The sequence below is a fragment of the Ambystoma mexicanum genome, chromosome 8, assembly GCF_040938575.1.
Source record: "Ambystoma mexicanum isolate Mex_15411 chromosome 8, UKY_AmexF1_1, whole genome shotgun sequence".
NCBI classification, from domain to species: Eukaryota; Metazoa; Chordata; class Amphibia; order Caudata; family Ambystomatidae; genus Ambystoma; species Ambystoma mexicanum.
This window is the reverse complement of record NC_090929.1, coordinates 368091940-368118625: the sequence shown is the minus strand read 5'-3', so window position 1 is coordinate 368118625 and position 26686 is coordinate 368091940. Positions and strand designations below refer to the sequence as shown.

General features: G+C 46.9%; 1 protein-coding gene across 1 annotated transcript in view; it reads left to right on the top strand.

Moving 5' to 3' along the window:
• LOC138471945 (CCN family member 1-like) overlaps positions 1 to 26356 on the top strand; it is a 54805-nt gene extending 28449 nt beyond the window's left edge. The window contains exons 2-5 of the mRNA XM_069609825.1: positions 14149 to 14359; positions 14703 to 15071; positions 16579 to 16772; positions 21978 to 26356. Coding sequence (XP_069465926.1) covers positions 14149 to 14359; positions 14703 to 15071; positions 16579 to 16772; positions 21978 to 22280 — 1077 coding nt within the window. The 3' untranslated portion in view covers positions 22281 to 26356. The remainder of the gene's footprint in view (positions 1 to 14148; positions 14360 to 14702; positions 15072 to 16578; positions 16773 to 21977) is intronic.
• Positions 26357 to 26686: the final 330 nt, after the last annotated feature.

Here is a 26686-nt window from a genome sequence, read left to right as displayed (position 1 = left end):
CAGGATCCGGCCCGGGCTATATTGATACTATTGGACGGCTGATGTTGGGTTCCTTGTGATTGAGAGCCCAACACTTTGCAACAGAGTTTCGTGTACTGGAAAGCAGTACATGTATCGTGTGGATGGGGTATAATGGGGAGACGAGGGAATCGTCTAAAAATGCTGACGGAATTTCACGTTATTGCGGTATGATGGTTCATTCTCCTAAACCACCAATGGAAGCCAAGGTGCAAGGGCAAAACCAACAGCAGTTCTAGACGGAGCCTTGGCACGCTGCCTGGAAATGATTTAAAGCCCTTCTTTACATTCCTCGCAGTCATGAAGCTGTCACACTGTGCATAGGATGTATGCCACATGCCACATCTTGGACCTTTCAGGAGCCAGCCACGTTGGCCATCATTTTGATCTTCTTCGCACCGTCTCCTGCCAACATGATGCCCCTGCTGCCTGCCAGATGCCCACTCCCTTAACAATGGTAGTGGTAGAGATTCTGCCCATTTATGTCTAGGCTACCACAACAGGTGGCCTGACGTGCACCATCGGGTGGCCGTCGTCCTCACTTGATTTTCTGCGGGGGGGGGGTGTTGGCCCCTACCAGCGCACACGTGCTGTTGGACACTGCATCCCCCAATTCAGGTCTGAATGAATCAAAGATTTTGCAAACCTCCAGCAGCTGCACTGCAGGGCGGCTTTCTGGTAAAGCCCCTCCTCACATGCACCCACCAGGTGCTCACACGGGTGTGCGCCTACTGCACGGGTGTGGTTCACCACACTACTACTTTCAGCCAAGCACCTCTTGAATCGGGAGGGAGGACTGAAATGTCAATGACTTTTTGGTTGTGGCCCGTTTGCCTACGAGTGGCATTACTATCAGTTCTGAAGAGAACCCAGTCACCTCATGTTTCTGGGCGCTCCCACTCGGCTACTGCATCTGTATAAGCTGCCTAACCAAGCCCCGCATGGCACAAACCTTTATAACTTGTGCTCCCGTGATTTTGACAGAGCAGGGAGATAGCTCATGGGCAACGTGCTAGCGTTTGAAGCAAGATGACACGGAGCACCACAGGTTCGATTCTCGAGTCCGTGCCCAGCACCCCTCGGCTTTCACCCTCCTTTCTTTGTTCCTGTCTGAGGTGTGTTGTTGTACAGATAGTGAGGAGCGTCTCCATCACTGCATGACATCTATAACTGTTAACTATATAAAGGGTTCCAATTCAACCGCACCCCTTGCCCAGAGGTGTCCAGTTGCTGTAGGTTTTTGTTAATAAATAGTGTGTCTACACTTGAGTAACAGTAGTAAGGGGCTTGAGATCAATGTTCTCCACACTTGCCAGTTTTTCTTGCAATCTTGTTTCCTGCTGTTGTGTGATTTAATGTATTGTGGTGTAGCCAACGGGACACTCTCGAAATGTTTTGGCCTACAACTCCCATGATCCTTGAGTATTGATTATGCTGGCTGAGACTGATGTGAATTTTAGGGCAAAACATCTGGAGGATGACAAGTTGACCACCCCTGTATCAAGGGCTCATCTTTCAGTCTGGGTGTATTGTAGGTGTTCATGTTATCCTGCCTCCAGGGTTCTCTCTCGGGCATTGCTGAAATGATGCCCATTGAATATGTTTGCCCTTGTGTTGGGAAGGAGAGAGGGTCTTCCTTCCCCCTAGGCGATACTGAATGCGAAACAAACAGGCCGCACTTCGAGAGAGCAGGGGGAGAGGGGTTTGCACGCAGGATAGTGCGCGATTGCATAGTGCATGCATTAGGAGCTATATATTAAAGATGAGTGGAAATGCCATCCTAGTTATATGCAGCCATTTTGTAACATAGATCCAACCGTGGCAAAAACACCAAACCAGTTAGTATTAGGACTGCATACAAAGACTTAACCCACACCACCTTCAGGGAAGTTGCAAGCCATCCATTGTCTCATTGTCTGTAGGCCTTCGTGCCCTGGTAAGAATGTGCTCTGAAAGGCCACGAGAAGGGGCAGAGCGCCTCTTGCCAGTTACCATCCCACGATACAGATAGCATGGTCCCACAGCCCCAAAACCCCCTCATCAGAGCTACAGTGCTCATATGCTTTGCTACTAAGACCCCCACATACCATGGTGCCAGCCAGGCCCAGACCACTGACCATAAAGCTGTAAGACGCCGATCAATCAAGAAGTTCAGAAAGCAGGGCTTTCTTGCCCTCACATTTCGGTCACATGATTTGTAGTGTGAGGTGCCAGGGAGGGATGAAATTGTACTTCTAAGGCGAGGGTGGAGGACCTTGGGATGCTGCTGCTGCATCAGGAATGATTGAAGTATGTGAGTTGGTATGACCTCGGCTCTCCCCCTGGGCCCATATCTGTGTCTGCCATGTGCACCGTTACAGTGATAGAGTAGCACTGTTTTCAGAAGTAACTAATTGCTTATTAGGCCCTGCGCTACTGCGGATGCCAAGCCGAGCAGCACCCACGTGGATGGAGATGGACAAGAAGGCTGGGACCATTGGCCTAGCATCCCCTATGTAGTGGGTTGTCCATGTATAAGGTCAAACCAACCAGCATTGCAGGTTTATACTGTATGTAATGACTACATAGATGACGTCAAGCAACCTTTTAGCCTACTGCACACCCCTATTTTGGCAGAACGTTCTGCGGTCGCAGAGTTCTTTGCTGATGCACTTTTATTTTGTAGAAATAAATACTTGTTATCCTTGCAAGTGGTATCGTGTCCCTTTTTCCCATAGCGGGTTGTATTTCATTCTGGTCTGAGCATGCAAGGGCCTGCCTTCACTTGCAGTGCCTGCAACTGATACAGGACTCAATTTAACTATTGCATGTTGTCTAGTACACAGAGTGGCAGTCCATGATTTCTTTATATAACATTATTTATATAGAGCACATCACAAACTTCCTAGGTGCTCATAAACAGTACAAATGTAAGAAGTAGGAGAAGCCCAAGTAGTTGGAACGAGAATGTAAAAGATAAGCTTGTATGTACGCTTAGAAGAACTCCATCCCGGCGTAAACATTACACATGTATTTTTTAGTCCCAAGGCCTCAATACATGTTGGGATTAAGTTGTGTCATTTTTATTTTATGCCTCTCCCAACCAGTTGGCCTGTCTGTACTGCATCCCAGGCCTAGGGGTCATGTCGAGGGTACACGCAGGTGGACAGACTCCTTCCACTTTTTTCAGGAGTTACCACCCACACTTTTTTCAGAAGACACTTTGATATGCTAATTTCTGTGGAGCCACATTTAATTGGTATGTGAATGAGTGCCCCCACATTTTTAGGACTTGACCCCTGCCCAGACCTCATGCCTTGGCAAAGTCTATGCAACATACCGTGTGTTAATGTGTCTGCTAAAAGGTGGCCAAATATGTCAGGGTGTGCCTAACCATGCCTGCCAGATCTGAGATCAGCAGTCAAAGTGGGCAACTCTGGCTACAGGTACTGCCTTCCCCAACGTGGCCGTGTGGGTCATTTCTGAAGTCGTTTACGTGATAGCGGTTGAATTTTCTGATTCATGTCTGCATCTTACAGGTCTGCATATATTTCTAACCTATGAATACATCTGGATAAGTGACACCATAGGCTTTCCTTGACTTCTACAGCAGTAGCAATACAAGGTTGTTCCGTATCAAGAAAGGTGTTTTGATGTATAAGCAAATACACAATAAATAAATAAGCAGGATGGCTTCCTCTGGAAGTCCTGCCTGGATGTGCATGCACCTATGAGGAAGTATTGGACATGCACTCTCTGAGCAGGACCAGACAGGACAAGGAGCCCTAAAGCTACATTAGCCCCTGCTGCCTTTCATCTTTAAAAACTAAACCATTTTTCGATAGTGCTAGTTTCACATTCTTGCACGGTCACAACAATTCTTTACCAATTTGGTAAGCATACGAGGAATACAGCGGAAGCTTGATTATCTGACACCAGTGAGATTCCAACGGTGCCAGATAACCAAATATGCAGGATAAGCGAATGTTGGTTATCCAGATACCAGAGCCAAAATGTGGGCAAAAAGGCCATAAGGCACAGCTTCCTGCACAATTTACATGCACTCTAGATTGAAGAACCATGGTAATAATACTGCTTGAAAACGGTTGTAGGTCATTTGGTCGAAAACCAAATGATCGAATGCCATTTGATCGAGAGTCAAATGGTCGAAAAAATGGTCGATTGTTATATTTTTTTTATTTTTTTTTTATGGGGGGTTCCCCCCAAGCCCCCTTTTTCTATATTAATTTTTTTACCAAACAAAACTAAAAAAATATATAAATAAATAAATAAAAAAATTCGAACATTTTTTTTTCGACCATTTGACTTTCGATCAAATGGTCATTCGATCTTTTATTTTCGACCATTTGACCGGACACCCTTGAAAACGTTATCAGCCATTTCCTTAACCGCTACGCTATTATTACCAGCAAGAATAGGTGCTGGTTATGAGGTTGTCCGGGATACCATTTTACATAGGAACATTTCATTGGGGTTGGTGATGGCCAAGCACCCTCTCGTTGGAGAACAGTTTTGGGGTGTTTACACACTGCTTTTATTCAACCCACCATGCAGTGATGTGTACCAGAGGATGCATGTTCCTCCCTCGCCCACGTGGACTATATATACTCACAGGAAGTTGGCTGTTCAAGTTCCTCCATACCAGAGCCATCGGTTTCTGTGCCTGGCTACCGCTTCAGCTCTGTTGGCCAAATGCCACCTGGAAGCCTGCGTCTCTGACGTTGAGCATTTTTGTATAATTGCCTCTTGGAAAGGTGAATACAATGTGTGCCAGTACACTGCTAGTATAAATGGCCCTCAGCACGGTGTGTCCGTGTCCCACAAGCTCCCAACCCGTAAGCAAAGTGTATTTGGCTCATCGTAACAGAGTTTGTTTGAGTTGTGATCCATGTATTTACTAGCCAGAGCAGGGAAACCTAGGGATCTGGTACGGTGGACAATTCCAGGTAGGTACAACCTTTTATTTGCATTCCATAGTGGTTTTAGCAAGCCTTCTGCACCATGCAGTAAATCATTGAAGCCTAGACATGCAAGTTAAAATGTTTATTTCATATAGTGGTGAATTGCCTTAGACGCATGTGAATTCATGCCTGCGAACTGTGAGGCTCGGTTTGTAGCCTACATTTGGCAACAGAATGTTTTTGGGTAGTGATTTAGGATCTACGTTGTTTACCTCGACTTCATCGACGCATGGTTGCCCCAATCCGATTTTGGTGCTGTGGGGAAACATTTCAATGGCCCATTCCCCTGCTGTTCGGACACCCCCACAACCCGTGTTTCCTCCCCCCAAGCCCAGTCAGCTGCTCAGCGATTGACACCCCCGTCCGCCAACCCGCTTCTGACATACATACACACGTACCCCATACATGTACTTATACATACACATACACTCCTACCCAAACCCTCTCCTTACCTGACAGTCCGTGCTGCCGCCGCCATGATCATCCCTTTTCCTCCATGCGCAGTAAACGTATACGTAGTTCCCTGACAGGCTGCGTTGCGAGGAAATTGCTTCAAGGTAAGTGGGCATATCTGGGATTTAATATATAAAGTTCCATTGGATCTATTGTTGATCCTACAAAATAGAACTCCTGATCAGTATAGTCAATATCTTTCTAATCATACGATTCCCATCACCCACACTCAGAATTGTCCTTGTTCCTGTTAATCTGTTTGTTTCCCCTGATGGTTTGGAATAGCTTCAGTATTCTCAGAGATGGAAGTGCAGTATAAACCATTGGTACGCCGTATAACTAGTTCTTTTAATCTTTACAGCATGTACCTTTACTTCAAAGGTTCAACAAATGCATCCTTGACACTTTGGGGGTCATTACGAGATTGGAGGTAGCCATGGCGCTTTTTGCGCCATGGCTGCCTCCAATACCCGGTCCGGCATCGGTCTGGTTTAATGGGGACTTACCGTTGCATTCTGACCCTGGAGGGACCGGTAAGTCCTCATTAAACCAACCGTTCCCCATTCCCATTTCAGACCCCAACGGGCTCAATGGGAATGGGGAGGGCGCTAATAACGGGCTCGCGTATAGCAGGCCCGTTATTAGCGCCCTGGTCCCTTAGCGGGACCCGTAAAGGATGTGTGGTCAGACCACACGTCCTTTACGGTTCCTGCTAAGGGACCTCGTAATTGGGCGGTAAGGGATTGCTGGCACCGGTCTCCTTAACGGTGCCCGGTATCCCTTACCGCCCAACTCGGAATGACCCCCTTTGTCTTTCTCCTGAGCCGAATATAGAATCGGCTCAGGCCGAATATTCAAGTACTGCTTGTTTCCCAAGTCACAGGTAGGCAGACGCACACACAGCATCCTTGGCTCTGCAGGGCGTTAAGGTGCTCAGGGTGAAAACACATTTCTTTTTCAGTGGCACAGCCTTTCGTATGCATGATGGAACATTTCCAACTCAAAGACCTCATAAAACACCAGCTACATTGCAAATCTATGATAGTTAAAGTGAGCAACACTAAGAGCCAATTTAAAGATTTTTTTATATCCCAGATGTCTACTATCTGGATATGCAAAAAAATAAAGTTGCTTTAAGTCACTATCAAATGTTTTCAACATCATGAATAAGGTTCTGGAAGTTTGTGACAAAGAATCTGCATAAACCAACTTCCTTTATAACATGTCTTAAATCATTGAAAGTAAAGAAGGGTTAACTGGATTTTTCAGGTTGGCATTATCTTGCATTCTGGGACTTCTAGTTTACCATTCAGGATGTCAAAATTAAAGCAACAATTATATTCTTTTGGCTTAAAGTGTTGCTTTAAAGATTCTGTCCTGTGGCTTTATTATGCCATTTGTGTTTTTGTAAGCAAACTCTATAAGACATCATTACAGTAGAACTTGAAATCCAACTATTTGAACTAAAGTTTACCATCCTGGTCAATCCCCCACCACCCCTGCCCTCCCGGCCATCTGTCCAACCATACCATTCACCTCTTTTTGAATGCAGCCAAAGAACCACCAGTTCCTTTGTTCCACTTCCACCCCTCAGTATTAAGATTGATTGGTTTAAGACCTTGCTATTGCTGGTTTCCATTGCCTAATTTATAATAACAGTAACGGGATAGAAGCTCTCAAATCATAAACCATTGATGTATCTTTGCCCTCAGAGTCGTGAGGTGTAGGGTGGGCTGCAAAGTCTGCTTCAGTCAGAAAACCCCAAAAGAGCAGTGGATGGGGCCTTAGTGAGGTAGGCAGGGGGAGTTTGGGAACAATATCAGACGGGGCCGAAAGATGGCAGATGGGTAGGGCGCCGGCTGGCTTCTGTGCAATGCGGGTGGTCAACAGTGATGCGCGCCTATATTTCACGGCACCGGATTCGCTGGTGCCTCTCCCCAGGTGCTCATTGTCTAGTATATGTGAAGCAGTGGCTTCAATGCGGGTGGTCATCGGAGATGCGCGCCTATATTTCACGGCACCGGATTCGCTGGTGCCTCTCCCCAGGTGCTCATTGTCTAGTATATGTGAAGCAGTGGCTTCATTGCGGGTGGTCATCGGAGATGCGCGCCTATATTTCACGGCACCGGATTCGCTGGTGCCTCTCCCCAGGTGCTCATTGTCTAGTATATGTGAAGCAGTGGCTTCATTGCGGGTGGTCATCGGAGATGCGCGCCTATATTTCACGGCACCGGATTCGCTGGTGCCTCTCCCCAGGTGCTCATTGTCTAGTATATGTGAAGCAGTGGCTTCAATGCGGGTGGTCATCGGAGATGCGCGCCTATATTTCACGGCACCGGATTCGCTGGTGCCTCTCCCCAGGTGCTCATTGTCTAGTATATGTGAAGCAGTGGCTTCAATGCGGGTGGTCATCGGAGATGCGCGCCTATATTTCACGGCACCGGATTCGCTGGTGCCTCTCCCCAGGTGCTCATTGTCTAGTATATGTGAAGCAGTGGCTTCAATGCGGGTGGTCATCGGAGATGCGCGCCTATATTTCACGGCACCGGATTCGCTGGTGCCTCTCCCCAGGTGCTCATTGTCTAGTATATGTGAAGCAGTGGCTTCAATGCGGGTGGTCATCGGAGATGCGCGCCTATATTTCACGGCACCGGATTCGCTGGTGCCTCTCCCGAGGTGCTCATTGTCTAGTATATGTGAAGCAGTGGCTTCGAAGCAGTGGCTTCAATGCGGGTGGTCATCGGAGATGCGCGCCTATATTTCACGGCACCGGATTCGCTGGTGCCTCTCCCCAGGTGCTCATTGTCTAGTATATGTGAAGCAGTGGCTTCAATGCGGGTGGTCATCGGAGATGCGCGCCTATATTTCACGGCACCGGATTCGCTGGTGCCTCTCCCGAGGTGCTCATTGTCTAGTATATGTGAAGCAGTGGCTTCAATGCGGGTGGTCATCGGAGATGCGCGCCTATATTTCACGGCACCGGATTCGCTGGTGCCTCTCCCCAGGTGCTCATTGTCTAGTATATGTGAAGCAGTGGCTTCAATGCGGGTGGTCATCGGAGATGCGCGCCTATATTTCACGGCACCGGATTCGCTGGTGCCTCTCCCCAGGTGCTCATTGTCTAGTATATGTGAAGCAGTGGCTTCATTGCGGGTGGTCATCGGAGATGCGCGCCTATATTTCACGGCACCGGATTCGCTGGTGCCTCTCCCCAGGTGCTCATTGTCTAGTATATGTGAAGCAGTGGCTTCATTGCGGGTGGTCATCGGAGATGCGCGCCTATATTTCACGGCACCGGATTCGCTGGTGCCTCTCCCCAGGTGCTCATTGTCTAGTATATGTGAAGCAGTGGCTTCAATGCGGGTGGTCATCGGAGATGCGCGCCTATATTTCACGGCACCGGATTCGCTGGTGCCTCTCCCCAGGTGCTCATTGTCTAGTATATGTGAAGCAGTGGCTTCAAAGCGGGTGGTCATCGGAGATGCGCGCCTATATTTCACGGCACCGGATTCGCTGGTGCCTCTCCCGAGGTGCTCATTGTCTAGTATATGTGAAGCAGTGGCTTCGAAGCAGTGGCTTCAATGCGGGTGGTCATCGGAGATGCGCGCCTATATTTCACGGCACCGGATTCGCTGGTGCCTCTCCCCAGGTGCTCATTGTCTAGTATATGTGAAGCAGTGGCTTCATTGCGGGTGGTCATCGGAGATGCGCGCCTATATTTCACGGCACCGGATTCGCTGGTGCCTCTCCCCAGGTGCTCATTGTCTAGTATATGTGAAGCAGTGGCTTCAATGCGGGTGGTCATCGGAGATGCGCGCCTATATTTCACGGCACCGGATTCGCTGGTGCCTCTCCCCAGGTGCTCATTGTCTAGTATATGTGAAGCAGTGGCTTCAATGCGGGTGGTCATCGGAGATGCGCGCCTATATTTCACGGCACCGGATTCGCTGGTGCCTCTCCCCAGGTGCTCATTGTCTAGTATATGTGAAGCAGTGGCTTCAATGCGGGTGGTCATCGGAGATGCGCGCCTATATTTCACGGCACCGGATTCGCTGGTGCCTCTCCCCAGGTGCTCATTGTCTAGTATATGTGAAGCAGTGGCTTCAATGCGGGTGGTCATCGGAGATGCGCGCCTATATTTCACGGCACCGGATTCGCTGGTGCCTCTCCCCAGGTGCTCATTGTCCAGTATATGTGAAGCAGTGGCTTCATTGCGGGTGGTCATCGGAGATGCGCGCCTATATTTCACGGCACCGGATTCGCTGGTGCCTCTCCCCAGGTGCTCATTGTCTAGTATATGTGAAGCAGTGGCTTCAATGCGGGTGGTCATCGGAGATGCGCGCCTATATTTCACGGCACCGGATTCGCTGGTGCCTCTCCCCAGGTGCTCATTGTCTAGTATATGTGAAGCAGTGGCTTCATTGCGGGTGGTCATCGGAGATGCGCGCCTATATTTCACGGCACCGGATTCGCTGGTGCCTCTCCCCAGGTGCTCATTGTCTAGTATATGTGAAGCAGTGGCTTCATTGCGGGTGGTCATCGGAGATGCGCGCCTATATTTCACGGCACCGGATTCGCTGGTGCCTCTCCCCAGGTGCTCATTGTCTAGTATATGTGAAGCAGTGGCTTCATTGCGGGTGGTCATCGGAGATGCGCGCCTATATTTCACGGCACCGGATTCGCTGGTGCCTCTCCCCAGGTGCTCATTGTCTAGTATATGTGAAGCAGTGGCTTCATTGCGGGTGGTCATCGGAGATGCGCGCCTATATTTCACGGCACCGGATTCGCTGGTGCCTCTCCCCAGGTGCTCATTGTCTAGTATATGTGAAGCAGTGGCTTCGAAGCAGTGGCTTCAATGCGGGTGGTCATCGGAGATGCGCGCCTATATTTCACGGCACCGGATTCGCTGGTGCCTCTCCCCAGGTGCTCATTGTCTAGTATATGTGAAGCAGTGGCTTCATTGCGGGTGGTCATCGGAGATGCGCGCCTATATTTCACGGCACCGGATTCGCTGGTGCCTCTCCCCAGGTGCTCATTGTCTAGTATATGTGAAGCAGTGGCTTCATTGCGGGTGGTCATCGGAGATGCGCGCCTATATTTCACGGCACCGGATTCGCTGGTGCCTCTCCCCAGGTGCTCATTGTCTAGTATATGTGAAGCAGTGGCTTCAATGCGGGTGGTCATCGGAGATGCGCGCCTATATTTCACGGCACCGGATTCGCTGGTGCCTCTCCCCAGGTGCTCATTGTCTAGTATATGTGAAGCAGTGGCTTCATTGCGGGTGGTCATCGGAGATGCGCGCCTATATTTCACGGCACCGGATTCGCTGGTGCCTCTCCCCAGGTGCTCATTGTCTAGTATATGTGAAGCAGTGGCTTCATTGCGGGTGGTCATCGGAGATGCGCGCCTATATTTCACGGCACCGGATTCGCTGGTGCCTCTCCCCAGGTGCTCATTGTCTAGTATATGTGAAGCAGTGGCTTCATTGCGGGTGGTCATCGGAGATGCGCGCCTATATTTCACGGCACCGGATTCGCTGGTGCCTCTCCCCAGGTGCTCATTGTCTAGTATATGTGAAGCAGTGGCTTCATTGCGGGTGGTCATCGGAGATGCGCGCCTATATTTCACGGCACCGGATTCGCTGGTGCCTCTCCCCAGGTGCTCATTGTCTAGTATATGTGAAGCAGTGGCTTCATTGCGGGTGGTCATCGGAGATGCGCGCCTATATTTCACGGCACCGGATTCGCTGGTGCCTCTCCCCAGGTGCTCATTGTCTAGTATATGTGAAGCAGTGGCTTCATTGCGGGTGGTCATCGGAGATGCGCGCCTATATTTCACGGCACCGGATTCGCTGGTGCCTCTCCCCAGGTGCTCATTGTCTAGTATATGTGAAGCAGTGGCTTCAATGCGGGTGGTCATCGGAGATGCGCGCCTATATTTCACGGCACCGGATTCGCTGGTGCCTCTCCCCAGGTGCTCATTGTCTAGTATATGTGAAGCAGTGGCTTCAATGCGGGTGGTCATCGGAGATGCGCGCCTATATTTCACGGCACCGGATTCGCTGGTGCCTCTCCCCAGGTGCTCATTGTCTAGTATATGTGAAGCAGTGGCTTCAATGCGGGTGGTCATCGGAGATGCGCGCCTATATTTCACGGCACCGGATTCGCTGGTGCCTCTCCCGAGGTGCTCATTGTCTAGTATATGTATAGCAGTGGCCTCTTAGGTCTCAGGAATTCGGTTTGGTCTTGTGTAACCTTGCACATTTTCTTTATTAGATGAGTGTAGAAATGTGTAGTACAAATATGATTCATTAAAGAGTGAAAGAAAATGCATGGAAAATAATAATTATATACATTTTGAATAAGTCCTTTGATAAGTGCTAGCAGGGTATAATTATGAATATTAGAGAAATGGCAGAGAAGTGGTGTATATGTTTTGTTGCTTTTTGTAAACGTCCCAAAACTTGGTTTGCAAACAAAATGAAGCTTGAAACTTAAACAAGAGCTCAGTTTACGAAATTGGCCAAGTCATTTTGCTAGACTTAGCAGCCGCTTTCCGTTTGATGGATCACAGGTGCTTGCTGGACTGCCTAACCACCTATGGGGAGTGTGTTAGTGAGGCTGCAGATTGGATTTGCTCTTTTTTGGGCAATAGGAACCCATGTGTGTGTTGGGGAGAGGTTTCCTCAAGCCCCGAACAAATACACTTCGGGCTCCCACAAGGTGCCTGTCTCCAGCCTTGTTTAACCTATATCCCAAGCCTCTCTGTGACCTCCTCACCACCTCTGATGTCCGTTTATGTCTACGCTGATGTGGCGACTACGTATCTGACTGAACCCGGCTTACTAACATCAATGACCTTGCAAAAGATGGATGGCTCATAATTGGCTGTGTTTAAATCCAGCCAAGACCGAGCTTGTCATTGAAAACAACCGGACAACGATCCTGTGCAAAGGGAAACTGTTGGGAGTACATATCGACGCTTCACTAAGCTCTGAGCCACAGGTAGTTGGTATAATAGGGCAGGCATAGTATCACCTGAAATTGTTAAGGCATGTTAAACCTCTCCATCTCACAAAAAACATGCAGCCATAGGGCAATTATTATGCCTCGTATTGGCTATTGTAATGCTCTTCTGATTGGGGCAAGTAACAATAGTCTAAAGAGACTTCCAACATCACAAAATGATGCGGTTCGCATTGTCTGAGATTTTCCAAGAATGTGGCAGCAAGAATTCGATTCAAGGCAGTCTTGTTGGCCGACAACTGTGTCTATGGCAGTGCTCCCGGCTATCTCAAGGATAAAATAAAACTCTATGTCCTCAGCGCCACCTCCGCTCCGGTTCGAGTGGTCTGCTGTCTGTTCCCAGATCCAAAAGAGCCATAGGTCTAGGGTGCTCTTTTATTGTCCTAACCACTCAATTTTGGAACTCGCTACCTTTTGAACTATGCCTGGAAGCGTGCTACCTAACGTTTAGACAACATTTGAAAATCTAGTATTTTAATGATCACATCTAGCCTGTGCCAGTCACGGACTGACCCTCCTTTCTCAAATGCCCTACGTTATGTCCCGTCTCTTTTAAGTCCTTCTGTATGAGTAGCACACTGATGTCTGTGGGCTTTTGGCGCTTAAGAAATAAATAAATAAATAAATAAATACATTGTGGTAAACTAATGCGGCAAAAGAATGTCCTGACTGCACTGCAATATAAAACGGGTCATAGATCAGGAAAAATGTTTGTGGGTTTTCCACTTTGACAATCCACAGGCTTTGCCTTGGCTAACTATCTAGCGCCTCATGGTATTAGGAACTGGAGGCCTGTCAGAAGGTAGCTTTGATACAGCTCTCGTGAAGGATTCTCTGCAATGCAGCTTGGAGCTCTTTTCACATGTGTTTGCCAAGAGTGGGGGTCTGGAGTTGGCACAACTGGAAAGATGCCAAAATGTAGATGCCAATATTGCTTGCAAACTCCCTAAAGCACTATGTTCGTGCATGCAGTTCTGACTATATTTCCCGGCAGAGGAAGATGGCTGCCTCTTGCACTGTGTCTGACAGAATCAGCTCTTCATCAGTAATTTGTAAAAAGTGTTTCCATCTTTGCATATGAGGGGATGGAAGACCTACCAAAAGTCAATCACAATTGGTCACCGTTTATAGGGGCATGTAAAGGACCTGATTGGTAAACAGCGCAGGAATATTGGGATGAGGTAGAAAGCCAAGCGATGGAACGGTAGAGAACGCATCTACTGCAGTGGCCCAACAGGAGCACAAAGGCCAGCTCAAAGCCTTGTAGGTGCCATCCTTCATCTACTGTAGTGGCCCAACAGGAGCACAAAGGCCAGCTCAAAGCCTTGTAGTTGCCATCCTTTATCTACTGCAGTGGGCCAATAGGAGCACAAAGGCCAGCTCAATGCCTTGTGCTGCCATCCTTCATCTACTGCAGTGGCCCAACAGGAGCACAAAGGCCAGCTCAAAGCCTTGTAGCTGCCATCCTTCATCTACTGCAGTGGCCCAACAGGAGCACGAAGGCCAGCTCAATGCCTTGTAGCTGCCATCCTGCAGGATAACAATTTATCTTAATTCAAATTTTAAACAGAATAGTTAAAAGAGTGCCAAGAGAGTAATACTGTGTCCTGTGAACTTCAGAAGTTTTTCTTTGTTTCTTAGCAATTAGCCGATGAATGCACTTTCTTACAACCTTCTCTTTTTCTCTTCAGGTGGATTGTGACTGTCCTGCAAATTGCAACTGCCCTGATGAGCCTCCCGTGTGCCCACCAGGGATCAGCTTGGTCCTGGATGCCTGCTGCTGTAAAGTGTGTGCCGGGCAGTACAACGAGGACTGCTCTTTGGAGCAGCCCTGTGACTACATCAAGGGGCTGCACTGTGACTTCGGGGCAGACCCTACCGCCATGAGAGGAATATGTAGAGGTAGGAATACGAGCGCCACAAGGTCCATTTTCAACCATTCTACCCTAAGGAATACGCCAATCTGTGTTTATTTAAAAGGGGTAATACACGTCAAGGTATTTTAACCATTTTAAGAATAGGTAGATTTTTCTGAACCTGTTTGCAGAAGAGATCCTATGTGGTGGCCTGAACAGCCATTGGTTGGTATGCATTAAAGAGAGCAGCATTGCATATGTCACATGTCTAAATAGTGCTGGCTTAGTCCAGGTCCTATTGTTGCCTTCTATTATTGGGATGTATAAATTACTAAATTTAACCTGATGCATTCTGGATGATTGCAGCGTTTCCTTTGTTTCATTCACAGCAAAGTCTGAAGGCCGGCCGTGTGAGTTCTTCGGGCAGCTCTATCAGAATGGGGAGAACTTCCAGCCCAACTGCAAACATCAGTGCACCTGCATCGATGGGGTGGTGGGGTGCATGCCCCTCTGCCCCAAGGAGATGGCAATGCCCGGCGCTGACTGCATAAACCCTCGCCTCGTGAAGGTCCCCGGCCAGTGCTGCGAGGAGTGGATGTGTGACAGCAACTACATCCCGGAAGACTCGGGCGACACCACTGGTGACGCCGATGACCCCTTCAGGTCCTCTGAAGAAGCAAGGGAGCAGGACGACATTGAACCTGTATCCAGCAATGAACTGATCAGCCTGGTCCGCAACAGCTTCAAAGTGGGATCAGGTAAAGACCAGTGCTGGAAATGGGAAACAATTACTGGGGGAACTGTCACCTCTTTGGAGTGGCGGGGCTGTGGGAATTAGGGGAGGGGACCAACGGGTGTGGCCCCTAGCCAGGTTGTGCAACACAGTATCTCTTCATAGACCCAATCCTGGCGAGTTGCATAAAATCAGAGGGCATTATGGAAACCTCATAACATCCACAATTTTTAATGTTGGACACGTCTTTTAGTGATTCAGTAAGAAACCCTTTTAAGCGAATAACGGACTCTTCTCTTTTGATTGGTCACACTATTCATCCTAATAAAGAGATGCCTTTAAATTACAGGACATATAGACAAGTTTAGGCAGCTGCTACACAGTATGTGTGGCTTCGGCAGTTTCTGCATGCAGCCATCAGGGCTGAGTCTTCTGAAAAGCTCAATGAAGATTGGGCTACTCATGTGTGCAAAGACACCTGAGCTAGGCAGTGCTCCAGTGCTGAGGCTTCTGAAAGCAATCTGGGAGAGTCATGTGCTAGCCCCTGCCTCTGGGGGACAGAGTCACACTCCAGGAAGAATTGTATTTTTGCCTAGAGCGCTGCTCTGTCTTGTTCCGGCACATTACCTGCGCTCCAGTACTGAGTCTTCTGAAAACGGTCTGCTCGATCTGGTTGAGGCATGCGGTAGCCCTTCGGTCTGGGGTACAGAGAGGCACTTCAGATTTTTTTTTTTTGCCAGAGCGCCACTCCCTCTTGTCCCCACACATTCCCTGTGCTGGTGAGGACCGCCATTATACAGGTAGACCTTTGTCTGTACTCGAATCCTGGTGCACAGACTCAAGCTTTTCGGGAGTTTTGTCGCCAGAGTAAGGGTCTCCTATTGTTCTGGCATGTCTTCTGTTTGGGTTTTCACCTGCCAGGGACAACAAGGCTGGTTTTACCCCTGATACTAAATGGGGGTGCAAATGGAAGTTAATGGGAGTGCTACAACCTATGTGTTGAGATGCCACAGAATCCTGCATAACTCTCAGCCGTGTGGTGCCTCAATTCTAGATTTCACTGCAAATCCCTGGTTGGCATGGGGGTGGACCGAGCCATTGTGTACTAAGGAACTCTAGCCTATCACATGGAGCGGTTTTTACCACGTGATGCAGGTATATGAAGTGGAGGGCCCTGGTTTGATTACCAACAGGGTGGATAGTCTCAGTTGTTCATCCTACTGAGTATGAGGAGATATGTATTGTTGTATATAGAAGGAAATATTGTTACAAAGAGGACACTCAGTGTTTGTGTGTGTGTGTGTGTGTGTGTGTGTGTGTGTGTGTGTGTGTGTATGGCGTGAAGTCCTAGCAGCATGGTAGCCTTTCCTTCAGGCAAATGATGGTAACACTTTCAGTGCATCCTGGACAGTAAGCCAACAGGCATATGAGATCATGCTGCTCTTTGTTATTCAAAGAATAGCAATACATAGTATTATTTTCTGCCTTCCCTTTGTCATTAAACATATGATCTCCCCTCTTTTCTGTCTTAGGTTTGACACCTCACCCCCATCCCATCAAATCCAGGTGTGCAGTTCAGACAACTGAATGGTCGCCGTGCTCCAAGACCTGTGACATGGGCATCTCAACCCGCATTACCAATGACAACCCTCTGTGCAAGCTAATGAAAGAGACAAGGCTGTGCCAGTTGAGGCCCTGTGATGCCGCTGTACCCACTAAACCAAAGGTAGGATATGCTATTTAGGCACCATTTACAGACCAATGAATATGTATGAGTTGAGCATAGGGACACTGAAATGTCTGTGCTATGTTAGCATTCCTTTTTGTAACTCACAACAGCATCGATGGCACACAAGGGTGGCTATGCCCAGTGCCACCTAAAGTAATGTTAAATATTGTTATCTTGTGCCTTTATGCACTCAGGTCCCATAAGCATCTGTTGAAAGAATTTGACATCTCTTCCCACTGTGATATAATCTGTTCTATGAAATATCACTATATTTCTCCTCCTTTATCTGCCTCTATGATAATAATGGAGTCATCATCTTGTAACTCCTGTAATACTTGCCATTCTTCCACACTGGGGTTATCATATTTCTGATTCCCTACAGCCCTCTCAAAGCGATCCTTTTGTATATCTAGGACAACCGCCTTATGAAAGGTGTCAATAAGGCTATCTTGGCTTATAATTGGAACACATTTAGATTTCATTTAAGTTCAGGCATATCTAAATTCCTGGGAAATAAGTGAAGTTCATCTAGTATTTGTCTGTCGGTAGGTACTTGGCAATCTTCTAACAGCAGAAGCCGCAATTTGGTATTATGAATATCCATCATTGACATATTGCTCGAACTGGGCTCTTCCTCAGAACAGTCAACAGCGTTACGTCTGTGTAAGAAATATTTTTTCAATGTATGTTTTCTCACAAATGTCTGAATATCAAGAGATTGAAGAAATGCCAGCACCAGAAAGCACGAAGCAGAAATATTTTAATACCATGGATGCAATGCTCAAAATTCATCAGGATAAAGTCCAGCTGAGACAATCTAGAACATTATTTTGAAACAATAAGGATTATAGGGAAGATAGGGTCTATACATTACAGATCAAATATGATGGGCCTCATTCCAAGTTGGGCGTTAAGTGATACCGGCACCGGTAAGGAGATCGGTGCCGGTAATCCCTTACCGCCCTACTACAAGGTCCCTTAGCGGATCCCTCCTTTAACGCCTGGTCTGACCTGGCATTATGGACAAGACCCGTTAAGTGACCAGGGTGCAAATAACGGGTTTGACCAATGCAAGCCCGTTATTTGCGCCCTCCCCATTCCCATTGAGCCCTATGGGGGCTCAAATGGGAATGGGGAATGGCATTTGCAATGGGGACTTACCGGTCCCGCAAAGGTCGGACTACACCGGTAAGTCCCCATTGAACTAGACCGGTGCCGGATCCGTTATTGGTGGCAGTCATGGCGCAAATAGCGCCATGACTACCACCAATCTCGGAATGAGGCCCGATGTATCTATAAAATCTAATTCATGTGAAGGTCCACCAGGCTCATTACCTGGTAGCTCAGATGCAGATGGTGACACATCGAAATCAAGAAAGAGCAGATAGCAGAACTAACGATAATGGTAGAGCTGATGAGGACGTGTCAACAAGTAAGAAGGGTTTTTTAGACGAGATCTGGAGATCCAAGAAAGGGAATCAAAGGAACCTGATAAAACATGTGAGATTTCAGGAAACTATAGAAACAGATATGGGAAAAAGAAAACCAGAAAGAAAGGAAGTGGATCCAGACAGAGAAAAAAGGCATGAAATACAGAGAAGGGTTACAAGATCAGGTACAGAAATCCAACGGGGATAGATCAGACATTGAGCTTAGTACTCAACCTTTCGGCTAAGTACCATCGCCAATGGAAATTAGCGTAGTTAATAAGGGCCTTTCATTTGCCCCTACCGATGAGTGACCCAGTGGATACACACATTGATATTTATAAATTTGTAAGAAAATGTAAATTGAAAAAATATTTCTTACATAGACGTTACACTGTTGAGAGTTCTGAGGAAAAGCCCAGATCGAGTAATGTGACTATGAGGGATATTCATAATACCAAATTGCGGCTGTTGCTAGAAGATGAACAAATACAAATGCTAGATAAAATCCATAAATTCCGCATGAATTTAGATATGCCTGAACTTAAAAAGAATTCTAAATTGGTTCCAATTACAAGCCAATATATCTGTATTGGCACCTTTCCTATGGCAGTACATAACTTACAAGATGATGACTGCATTATTATCAATGAGGCAGATGAAAGAGGAAATATAGTGATACTTAATACAACAGATTATATCACAATGGGAACACACCATTTGCTGACAGCAGGTTGTTATGAAGAGCTTCCAGGGAATCCAGTCACAAGAAAAACTAGTCAGGCCAAAGGATTAATCAGTAAATGGTATAGGCAAGGACTTTTCACTGATGATGAGAAGGCATTTCTTACATTGGAGCATGTGTAAATCCCTTTCATATATTCTTTTTCTCAAGGTACACAAACCTTAAGAGAAACTTCCAGCAGTGAGGCCTATTGCAAGAGATATAGGCTGGATCACGGAGAATCTGTTTTAAATATATTGATACTGCTATCAAAAGTAAAATCCTCGAATTACCATCTTATCTAAAGGATTTGACACACACCTTACAGATACTAAGCAATCTGAAATGGAGAGAGGAATATATGCTAGTGGCACTTAAGCAATAAGCCCCGAGCCATTGGGGCATTACCTAGCGAGGTAATGGCCCGGGGACTTAACGAAGGCCCCGGGGCACTCGGTAGGCCCTTGCGGCGAGGGGCTTATTGCTATTAGTACCCCGGCCTGCAAGATCGGGATACTAATAGCATTTTATCTGCTCCAAAATGCTGCAGCATTTCGAAAAGAAAAAAAAGTTTAAAAAAATGGCCGCCGGGGAAGGGAAAACTGAGTCTGTTTTCCCTTTCCATGGCGGCCATCGGGAGCAGACATGCTGGGAACAGAAGTGTTCCCAGTGTGTTTTCTCCCAAAAAAGGAGAAATAAGAAGGTAAGTGGGGTTGGGAGGGTGGGGAGGGGATTGTTTGCCGGCGAGGGGGGGGGAAGAAAGAAAAAAGTACCCGAATAGCCAGTGGGGAAGGATGGCAGCCTCCAGCAGTGTTGAGGCTCGGAGCAGAGATTTCCCCGTTTGAGGCATCCTCAATGGCTGAGGGGCTACCACGCCGCCCACTGGGAACAAAGGCAAGGAATCCCAGCCAAGGGATTCCCGGTCGGGTAAAGCCCCGGCGAGGGCCAATCAGAATGTTTGTTACATTCTGATTGACCCTCGCTGGGTACTAATCAATGTTAAAGCACTCTATACATCAATAGCACATGACCTGGCTCTCAGTGCACTAGACCTTACATATGCAAACACATGTGCATCATATTGGATCCATTTAACCACGATCAAGGAAATGCTTGAAATCACTCTTGAGAATACTATCTTTATTTTATTAATTAACTTTTTAGTTGAATGTAGTAGGCGCACGCCCACTATTGGGCACATGAAGAAACCTGAATATAGGGAATGCTAGAGGGACACAAATAATAAGCATCTAAACACATACATAACAATTGACCTTGACAAAGACCACCAGGTTCGACACACGTTTTGGCTTCTTTCTATGTATCATGTTACATTGCCACATCATAATTAAATGCAGAGGACTAAGTACTATGGATATGTAAAGTTCTTTAAACAGCTGTTTATGGGACTCAAGCGCATAGAGGCACAAGATAGCACCATTTACCATTTGCAGAGCTGTCAACTTTCTCCTAATTATGTTTTTCTCATTCTGCAAATTTATTTAAAATGGCATTTTCCTTTACCTAGATGTGCCAATTTAGTTGTGGCTCATTGGTGGTGCTTTATTGCCGTTAAGGTGAAACAAACACACTATCATGAATTAGTGCTATATTTGACAGAGCACAGTCTTGCAACATTGTCATTTCATTTACATATACCCATGCACCTTTACTAACATTGCTGAGTTCTAATTACATTATTTAAAAAATGCATATTCACAGTACATTTTTCAGGCTGTTCTGTGTACAGTCAGCCCTATATTGCAACATACAACCCCCAAACAAGTCAGACTCATGGGCGGCAGGTGTTTATAACCAAAGTATCTGTTTCAGTGAGATGATGCAGGTATTGTATTAAGTTCATAGTTACTGCTGGAGGATTTGATAAGTCATTTATAACACACCTGTACACAAGTGTTACGTGACAAGACAAGGAAGGGAGGACAGAGGGAGGACAAAAACAACGATCTTACTAGGACTTGTGCCATTTAGATCGCGCAAGTGTGCGGGGAGGGAGGGGAGAGGGTATATATCCGCTTTAATAGTGTCTTTCTGCAATGTTTCAGAGGCCAAACTTTGCGTGATGTCACTTCCTCCATCCCAATGATTTTGCAGAATTGATGTCACTAACACAGACTCCCAACTGGGTGCCGTTATCAATACCAGATTGACAACGTGTTCCTGGCCACAAGCAGTAATCACCATGTCAGATTAGCAAAGGTTCATGTCAGAAAACTGCTATTGTAATGCTTAGAGACCACAGACTGTGACACCACATCCAGTAGAGAACGACGCTTGCTTTGCAACATCAACATGAATATTAAATACCCAATCCATTGTGTTTGGAAATGTATCTACTCCAGATCTTTTTATCCCTAGGTGACCAAACACAAACACCCTCGGCCCTTATAGCGGCCTCTAGTCCCCCATCCTTAACTGTGTCCAAGCCCCAGCTAAGGCCTTGGACAAGTCTAGCCCATGTCCTTCATTCCTTCTCTACTGACAGGGTTTCTACTGGCAGAAATCTTTGGAGTGAACTTCATCAGGGCTGCAAATAAATTAGACTTTTCATTGGGGATTTAACCACAGATCTTGTTGCAGTTTGGGTACCTGAACATTCTGCACTATACTAAAACGTACTGTGCAAGGGATGTAGTATCCAGGCAATCCTTGACAGTGTTCTCCTGCTCTTCTGTGGGCATGCCAATGTAGGAATGGCTTATAGCAGGTTTCTGCAAACTTTGACTTTTTTAGAGGTTTTGGAGTACTACTCCCATCCGCCTTAGTACGCAAAGTCAATGGTGCAGAACGATGGGAGCTGTAGTCCAAAACATCTGGAGAGCCACAGATTGCAGACCCTTGGCTAGCTAGGGTAGCTGTGTGCAAACCTCTTTCTTGTCTCTGACTCTAGAGCATGCTTGGAATGGGGGAGGGGAATATATGACTGTGTTTCATATACCGGGCATGCCATGAAAACATTGTCCTACCACCTCCTAAACACATGCCTCAAAATAAACCATTTCAATAAACATTTGCCATTTTGTTTTGCAGAATGGGAAGAAATGCACACGGACCCATAAAGCGAAGCAATCCATCAAGTTCACATTTGCTGGCTGTGAGAGCATCCGGAGCTACAAGCCCCACCACTGTGGCTCGTGTACGGACGGGCGCTGCTGCTTCCCTTCCAAGACCCGCACAGTGCGCGTCCGCTTCCGGTGTGAGGATGGCGAGACCTTCCGCAAGGACATGATGTGGGTGGAGAAGTGCCGATGCCAACACAGCTGTCCGTACTACAGCGAGCTGTCCTATCCACACTACCGGCTGCACAATGACATCCACAAGTTCACAGACTGAGGGGATCCTGCAGTTCTGGGCATACAAATGGTGCCATATGAAGTCTGGGGCCCGCCCCCAACAATCCCCAAACTAGATGCCCTGCAAAGGAGCTCAAGCCTCCAGCAGCCAGCGCTCGATCTGGCGTTGGACTGTACCTTGGGTGGGCCACACACACTATGCCATGCGAAAGCTGTGTGTAACAGGGCGTGCCATTGGCTGGTACCAGCACCTGGGCCCCTCCTGAATTGTAATGAAGGAATGTGTTGGGTCTCCAAGGAAGGGTGGGTCTATGCCTCACCCATTATGACAGAGGTATCCCCTTCAGAGGAGAGCATCCTTCACCATGAAGCCCATTGTAAACACCTGTGCCTTGATCGGTTTTATGCCGATTGATCTCTTCAATATTTTGGAGTCCAGAAAGAAGTATCTACTTCAGGAGGGCATTTGGTTGACCAGCTTCTTCTGCAACGGCTAGCTAACACTATGGACAATGTATTCTCTCCCAATGCGGTGGCCACAGGTTGCGCTTTGTTTGTGGGTTCTGGACTCCAGGCGTGTTTTAAAGATCTCCAGACATTTCCAGTCTTACAAGGTCATCAGATTAATCATGTGTCACTTGCTTGTTTGAGACCCTTGTGGCGCCCGCCCCTTTCATTGTCAGCATGATCACTTTGTCTTTCATAGGTTAACAAGAGTTTCTTACTTGCACAATGTTATCAGTGTTTTACAACTTGCTCCCTGTGAAAATGTTAGCATATGAGTCCATGGCACCAGTACCACATGGTTCCGCCATAGGTCTCATATAACGCACTGAAGCTTTATGGGAGTTGTAGTCAAGGGTACGCCCAAGCAGATCATGCCACTGGTTTGTAAAATGAAAGCCCAGGAATGTGCTCGCCGGGTGATGTGGAGCTATTTGATTATCCTAGTCAAAGACTACTGTTGCATTCTTGTGCGTGTTGGGTGGGGGCAGTGCTTGACTCACCAGCCTCAAAGCCTTTGTGTACGGTTTGCGGCCTCTGACCCTGTTCGATCACTATCTGTAGTGTTTGGTGTTTGGACAAGCATAAGAGGGATCCATTGAAATAAAAAAATGCTTTTATTTAATTAACAGATTGTGCATGTTACCATGACCCCAATAGTCTGCATCACTATTCCTAACAAGGGCTGCTCTCGTAGAGGTGCACACCCGTGAAGGCGCAGAAGATGTTTTATATCACTGCCATTTGAAACAACCACCACTCCTAGTGGAACACCCCTCCTGCTACCTGCTTTTATTAGTGAGACCAGCATCATATTCCAATCACTGAATGTGTCCCAGCTTCAGTTCTATTAAAATCTAGATGGGGCATGCTTCCTTGACAGCAAAGGTTTGTATGGGTCAGCATGTCAATGTGGGAAGCAGGCCTGGACTTGTTGGCCGCTCAAATACCAGTGTCATAAAAACCTGACTTGATGTTTCAATTTGCTGTGCGGAAGAGCACCATCATAGTGGGGGGGACCTCTTATAATCTAGACCTTGCATAATTTGGGCATGTAATGTGCGTGTGCACCCAGTCAGCTAAGGTTTGTCAATGGTCACATAAGATCATGCCTAGTTCTGAGAGTGCAAAGGAAGCTGGGGAATCATAAGATCATGCCTAGTTCTGAGAGTGCAAAAGAAGCTGGGGAATCATAAGATCATGCCTAGTTCTGAGAGTGCAAAAGAAGCTGGGGAATCATAAGATCATGCCTAGTTCTGAGTGCAAAAGAAGCTGGGGTATCTGAGTGTCAAGTTGTTTGGTTTCCTGAAGGGACAATACCTAAGTGGCATATCTTTGAAACACGTGTTTGCAGCTTATTGTCAATATTAAGTTTAGCAGATTTTATATTTAAAGTCTGCTTGTCCACTAGAACTGCGTTCCAACCTGTTGACGATGTGAGCCTATTTGCTTACTAGTGGAGTTGCGATTAACGCTACATACGATTAACGCTACATCGAAGGTCCTTTATGACAAAAGTGGCTCAAAACTCTTCTCAACCGTACCATGAGTCTCCACACCCAAACCCATTCCACGATTTCAGGATGTCCACACAAATGTGCATGGTTAGTGGTTAGTGGATATTCTGAAAAGCTTGTTTGGTTGAGGTCCTTGAGGATCACATTTGGCAATCCCTCCTGCAAACCATTAATCCAAGCATAACTTGGCGCAGCTTGAAGATACTTGTAATTCCACAGTGTGGTAACTTATTCACCAGGTGGAGGAGCCGGACATTTTAAACCCCTGGCAATGCCAGACAATGACAGGCAGATAGCCTTTAGATTGCAAAATCTGTGGTCATCTTCCAAGTAATTGAAAGATGAGCCTGTCCTATTGCAAGGCGATACTGAGTATGCCACCTGGAGCAGCCCCAGCAGGAGGGGCCATGGCAGGTTCATGCAGATCCTGAAAATGACGAATTTAGCTCTGTTGCAAGGGAGAGGGGGATCCAAAAAGGCTGTTGTCCAGTTAAGCCACAAATCATGTCATTGGGCCTGTCTGGAAGATACTGAGGGCGACAATGGCCATTTGTCCTAGTGATATCTCTCTGGAACATATGACACAGTCTTTTTATTGAAACCATTCTGTGCTAAAAGGAATCCTGAAAGACCATAATTGACTTTGTTATGAACACTCATTTTTGGAGATACCAGGTGCACACACAGCTGACACACTAGTCCTGATGCTTGCCTTTGATCCTGAAACCTGGGAGCCATTTCCAGTCTGTGAGAACCCAAATTCTCTACAAACTGATGTCCACTGCTCCCTACCTTCCAGCATTTAAACGTCTGTGTGGCCAAGGACTATGCCGCGATGCAACCTTTGCTTGCCAAGAGCGAAGCCAATAAAACCATTGCCCTACCACCTCCGCAACAGCGCTTGTATGAAGCTTTTCATCATCATGGCATGTAGAAAAATATTTCACATGATAACGATTGAGATAATGATGTGTACATCAAGGCAGGGATCATTTTGTTGCACTGGTGTGTGCTATAGAAACCCCTCCCCTAGCGTTCCTCTCAGAGAAGGTTTGGGTTGATTACATCAAATCTAATTGGTCGATCGTGTTTTTTTGACAGCTCGATTTTACTGCGTATATATGCAAGGGTAGACCCCCGTAGCCTCCCCCATTAACCCCTTTACAATAATTATTACACTACACCTCCCATCCCCCACACACTTTTACATGTGGCAAAATTCGAGCAAAACGTTTCCATCAATTGTCATCCGATCATTTCGACGGTGCAGTAATCTGCCAGTCCCTCAGAGGATAGAGAGAGTGCACCTGAGGGTGGTCCAGACGTTCCCGGCATGCAACGCTCCAATGATCAGCAGTGGCCAAAAAACCACAACATGGTAAGTCCACTTGTGCAAATCTTGCGACCTATATAGCGGTCTGCTTTCAAAGCAAAACTGCTTCCCAACTGGCCTCCACAAGCAGGGAGCAGCGCCTCTCTGGCCTTCTGCAGAACATTTAGCACCTAATGGTGCAAACTGCCAGATGGTGCACCAACTCTGCTCTGCACTCAGAATCAAAGCAAAGGAACTCGTAGCTTCATTTTGCTCTAAGCACCGACGCCCCAGCACGTCTTGTATATATTTGAGACTGGAGCATGGGCTGAGATTGTGGGCTCGTCACTGTTTATTTTTTCTTCTTCTTCTCTGAAATGGCTATAAATACATGTTGTGTATCGCTGCCTCCTCCTCCGGGCAGGCATTTGAATGTGTATGTACGTCTTGTCTGTGTGTTCAGCTGTGGAGAAGCACAGTGTAACCTGGGGTGTATAAAGAGATATATATGTTTGGGCGCACTCCGCCGACCTGCCCGTGGAAGCACAAACCTGCCTGTGTTATGACGCGAGGGCTGTGTAATGCACCTGTTTTATGTATAAACTTCACTGGCGTGGAGTGTTTCTCATTGAGCCTGCTTCGTTTTTGAGGCACGATTTTGTAAATTGTAGCCAAGCTGTAGAGTATGAAATATGTCTATTTAAGGCATCTGGTTATTTTGATTATATATATATTTCTGTAATGTCATATCAGTATTAAAGGAAAGTCTTTTATATGAAATAAGCGGTCTGTATCTTTCATTTGCTGTATGCCATGGTGCTGATACTCCTGCATCTTATCGCCTTGCTCTTTCTCAGAGGTGTCCTAAATTATATCACTTTATCCTTCCGTAGAGCAGCTGGGAGGCTGTTCCACCGATTAGATTCCACGACTGAAAGAAACTATTTGCAGGAATATGTGTCTAGAGCATAGGAATCTACGGAGTTTGGCAAGCAAGACACCAATCCCCGCTGGTTAAATGAATAACCTGATATGCTTTTCATGAATTGTAATGATTGAGCTGCACACCAGGTTAGCATTAATAATTCACACAATGGAGGTGGCTTATCAGTG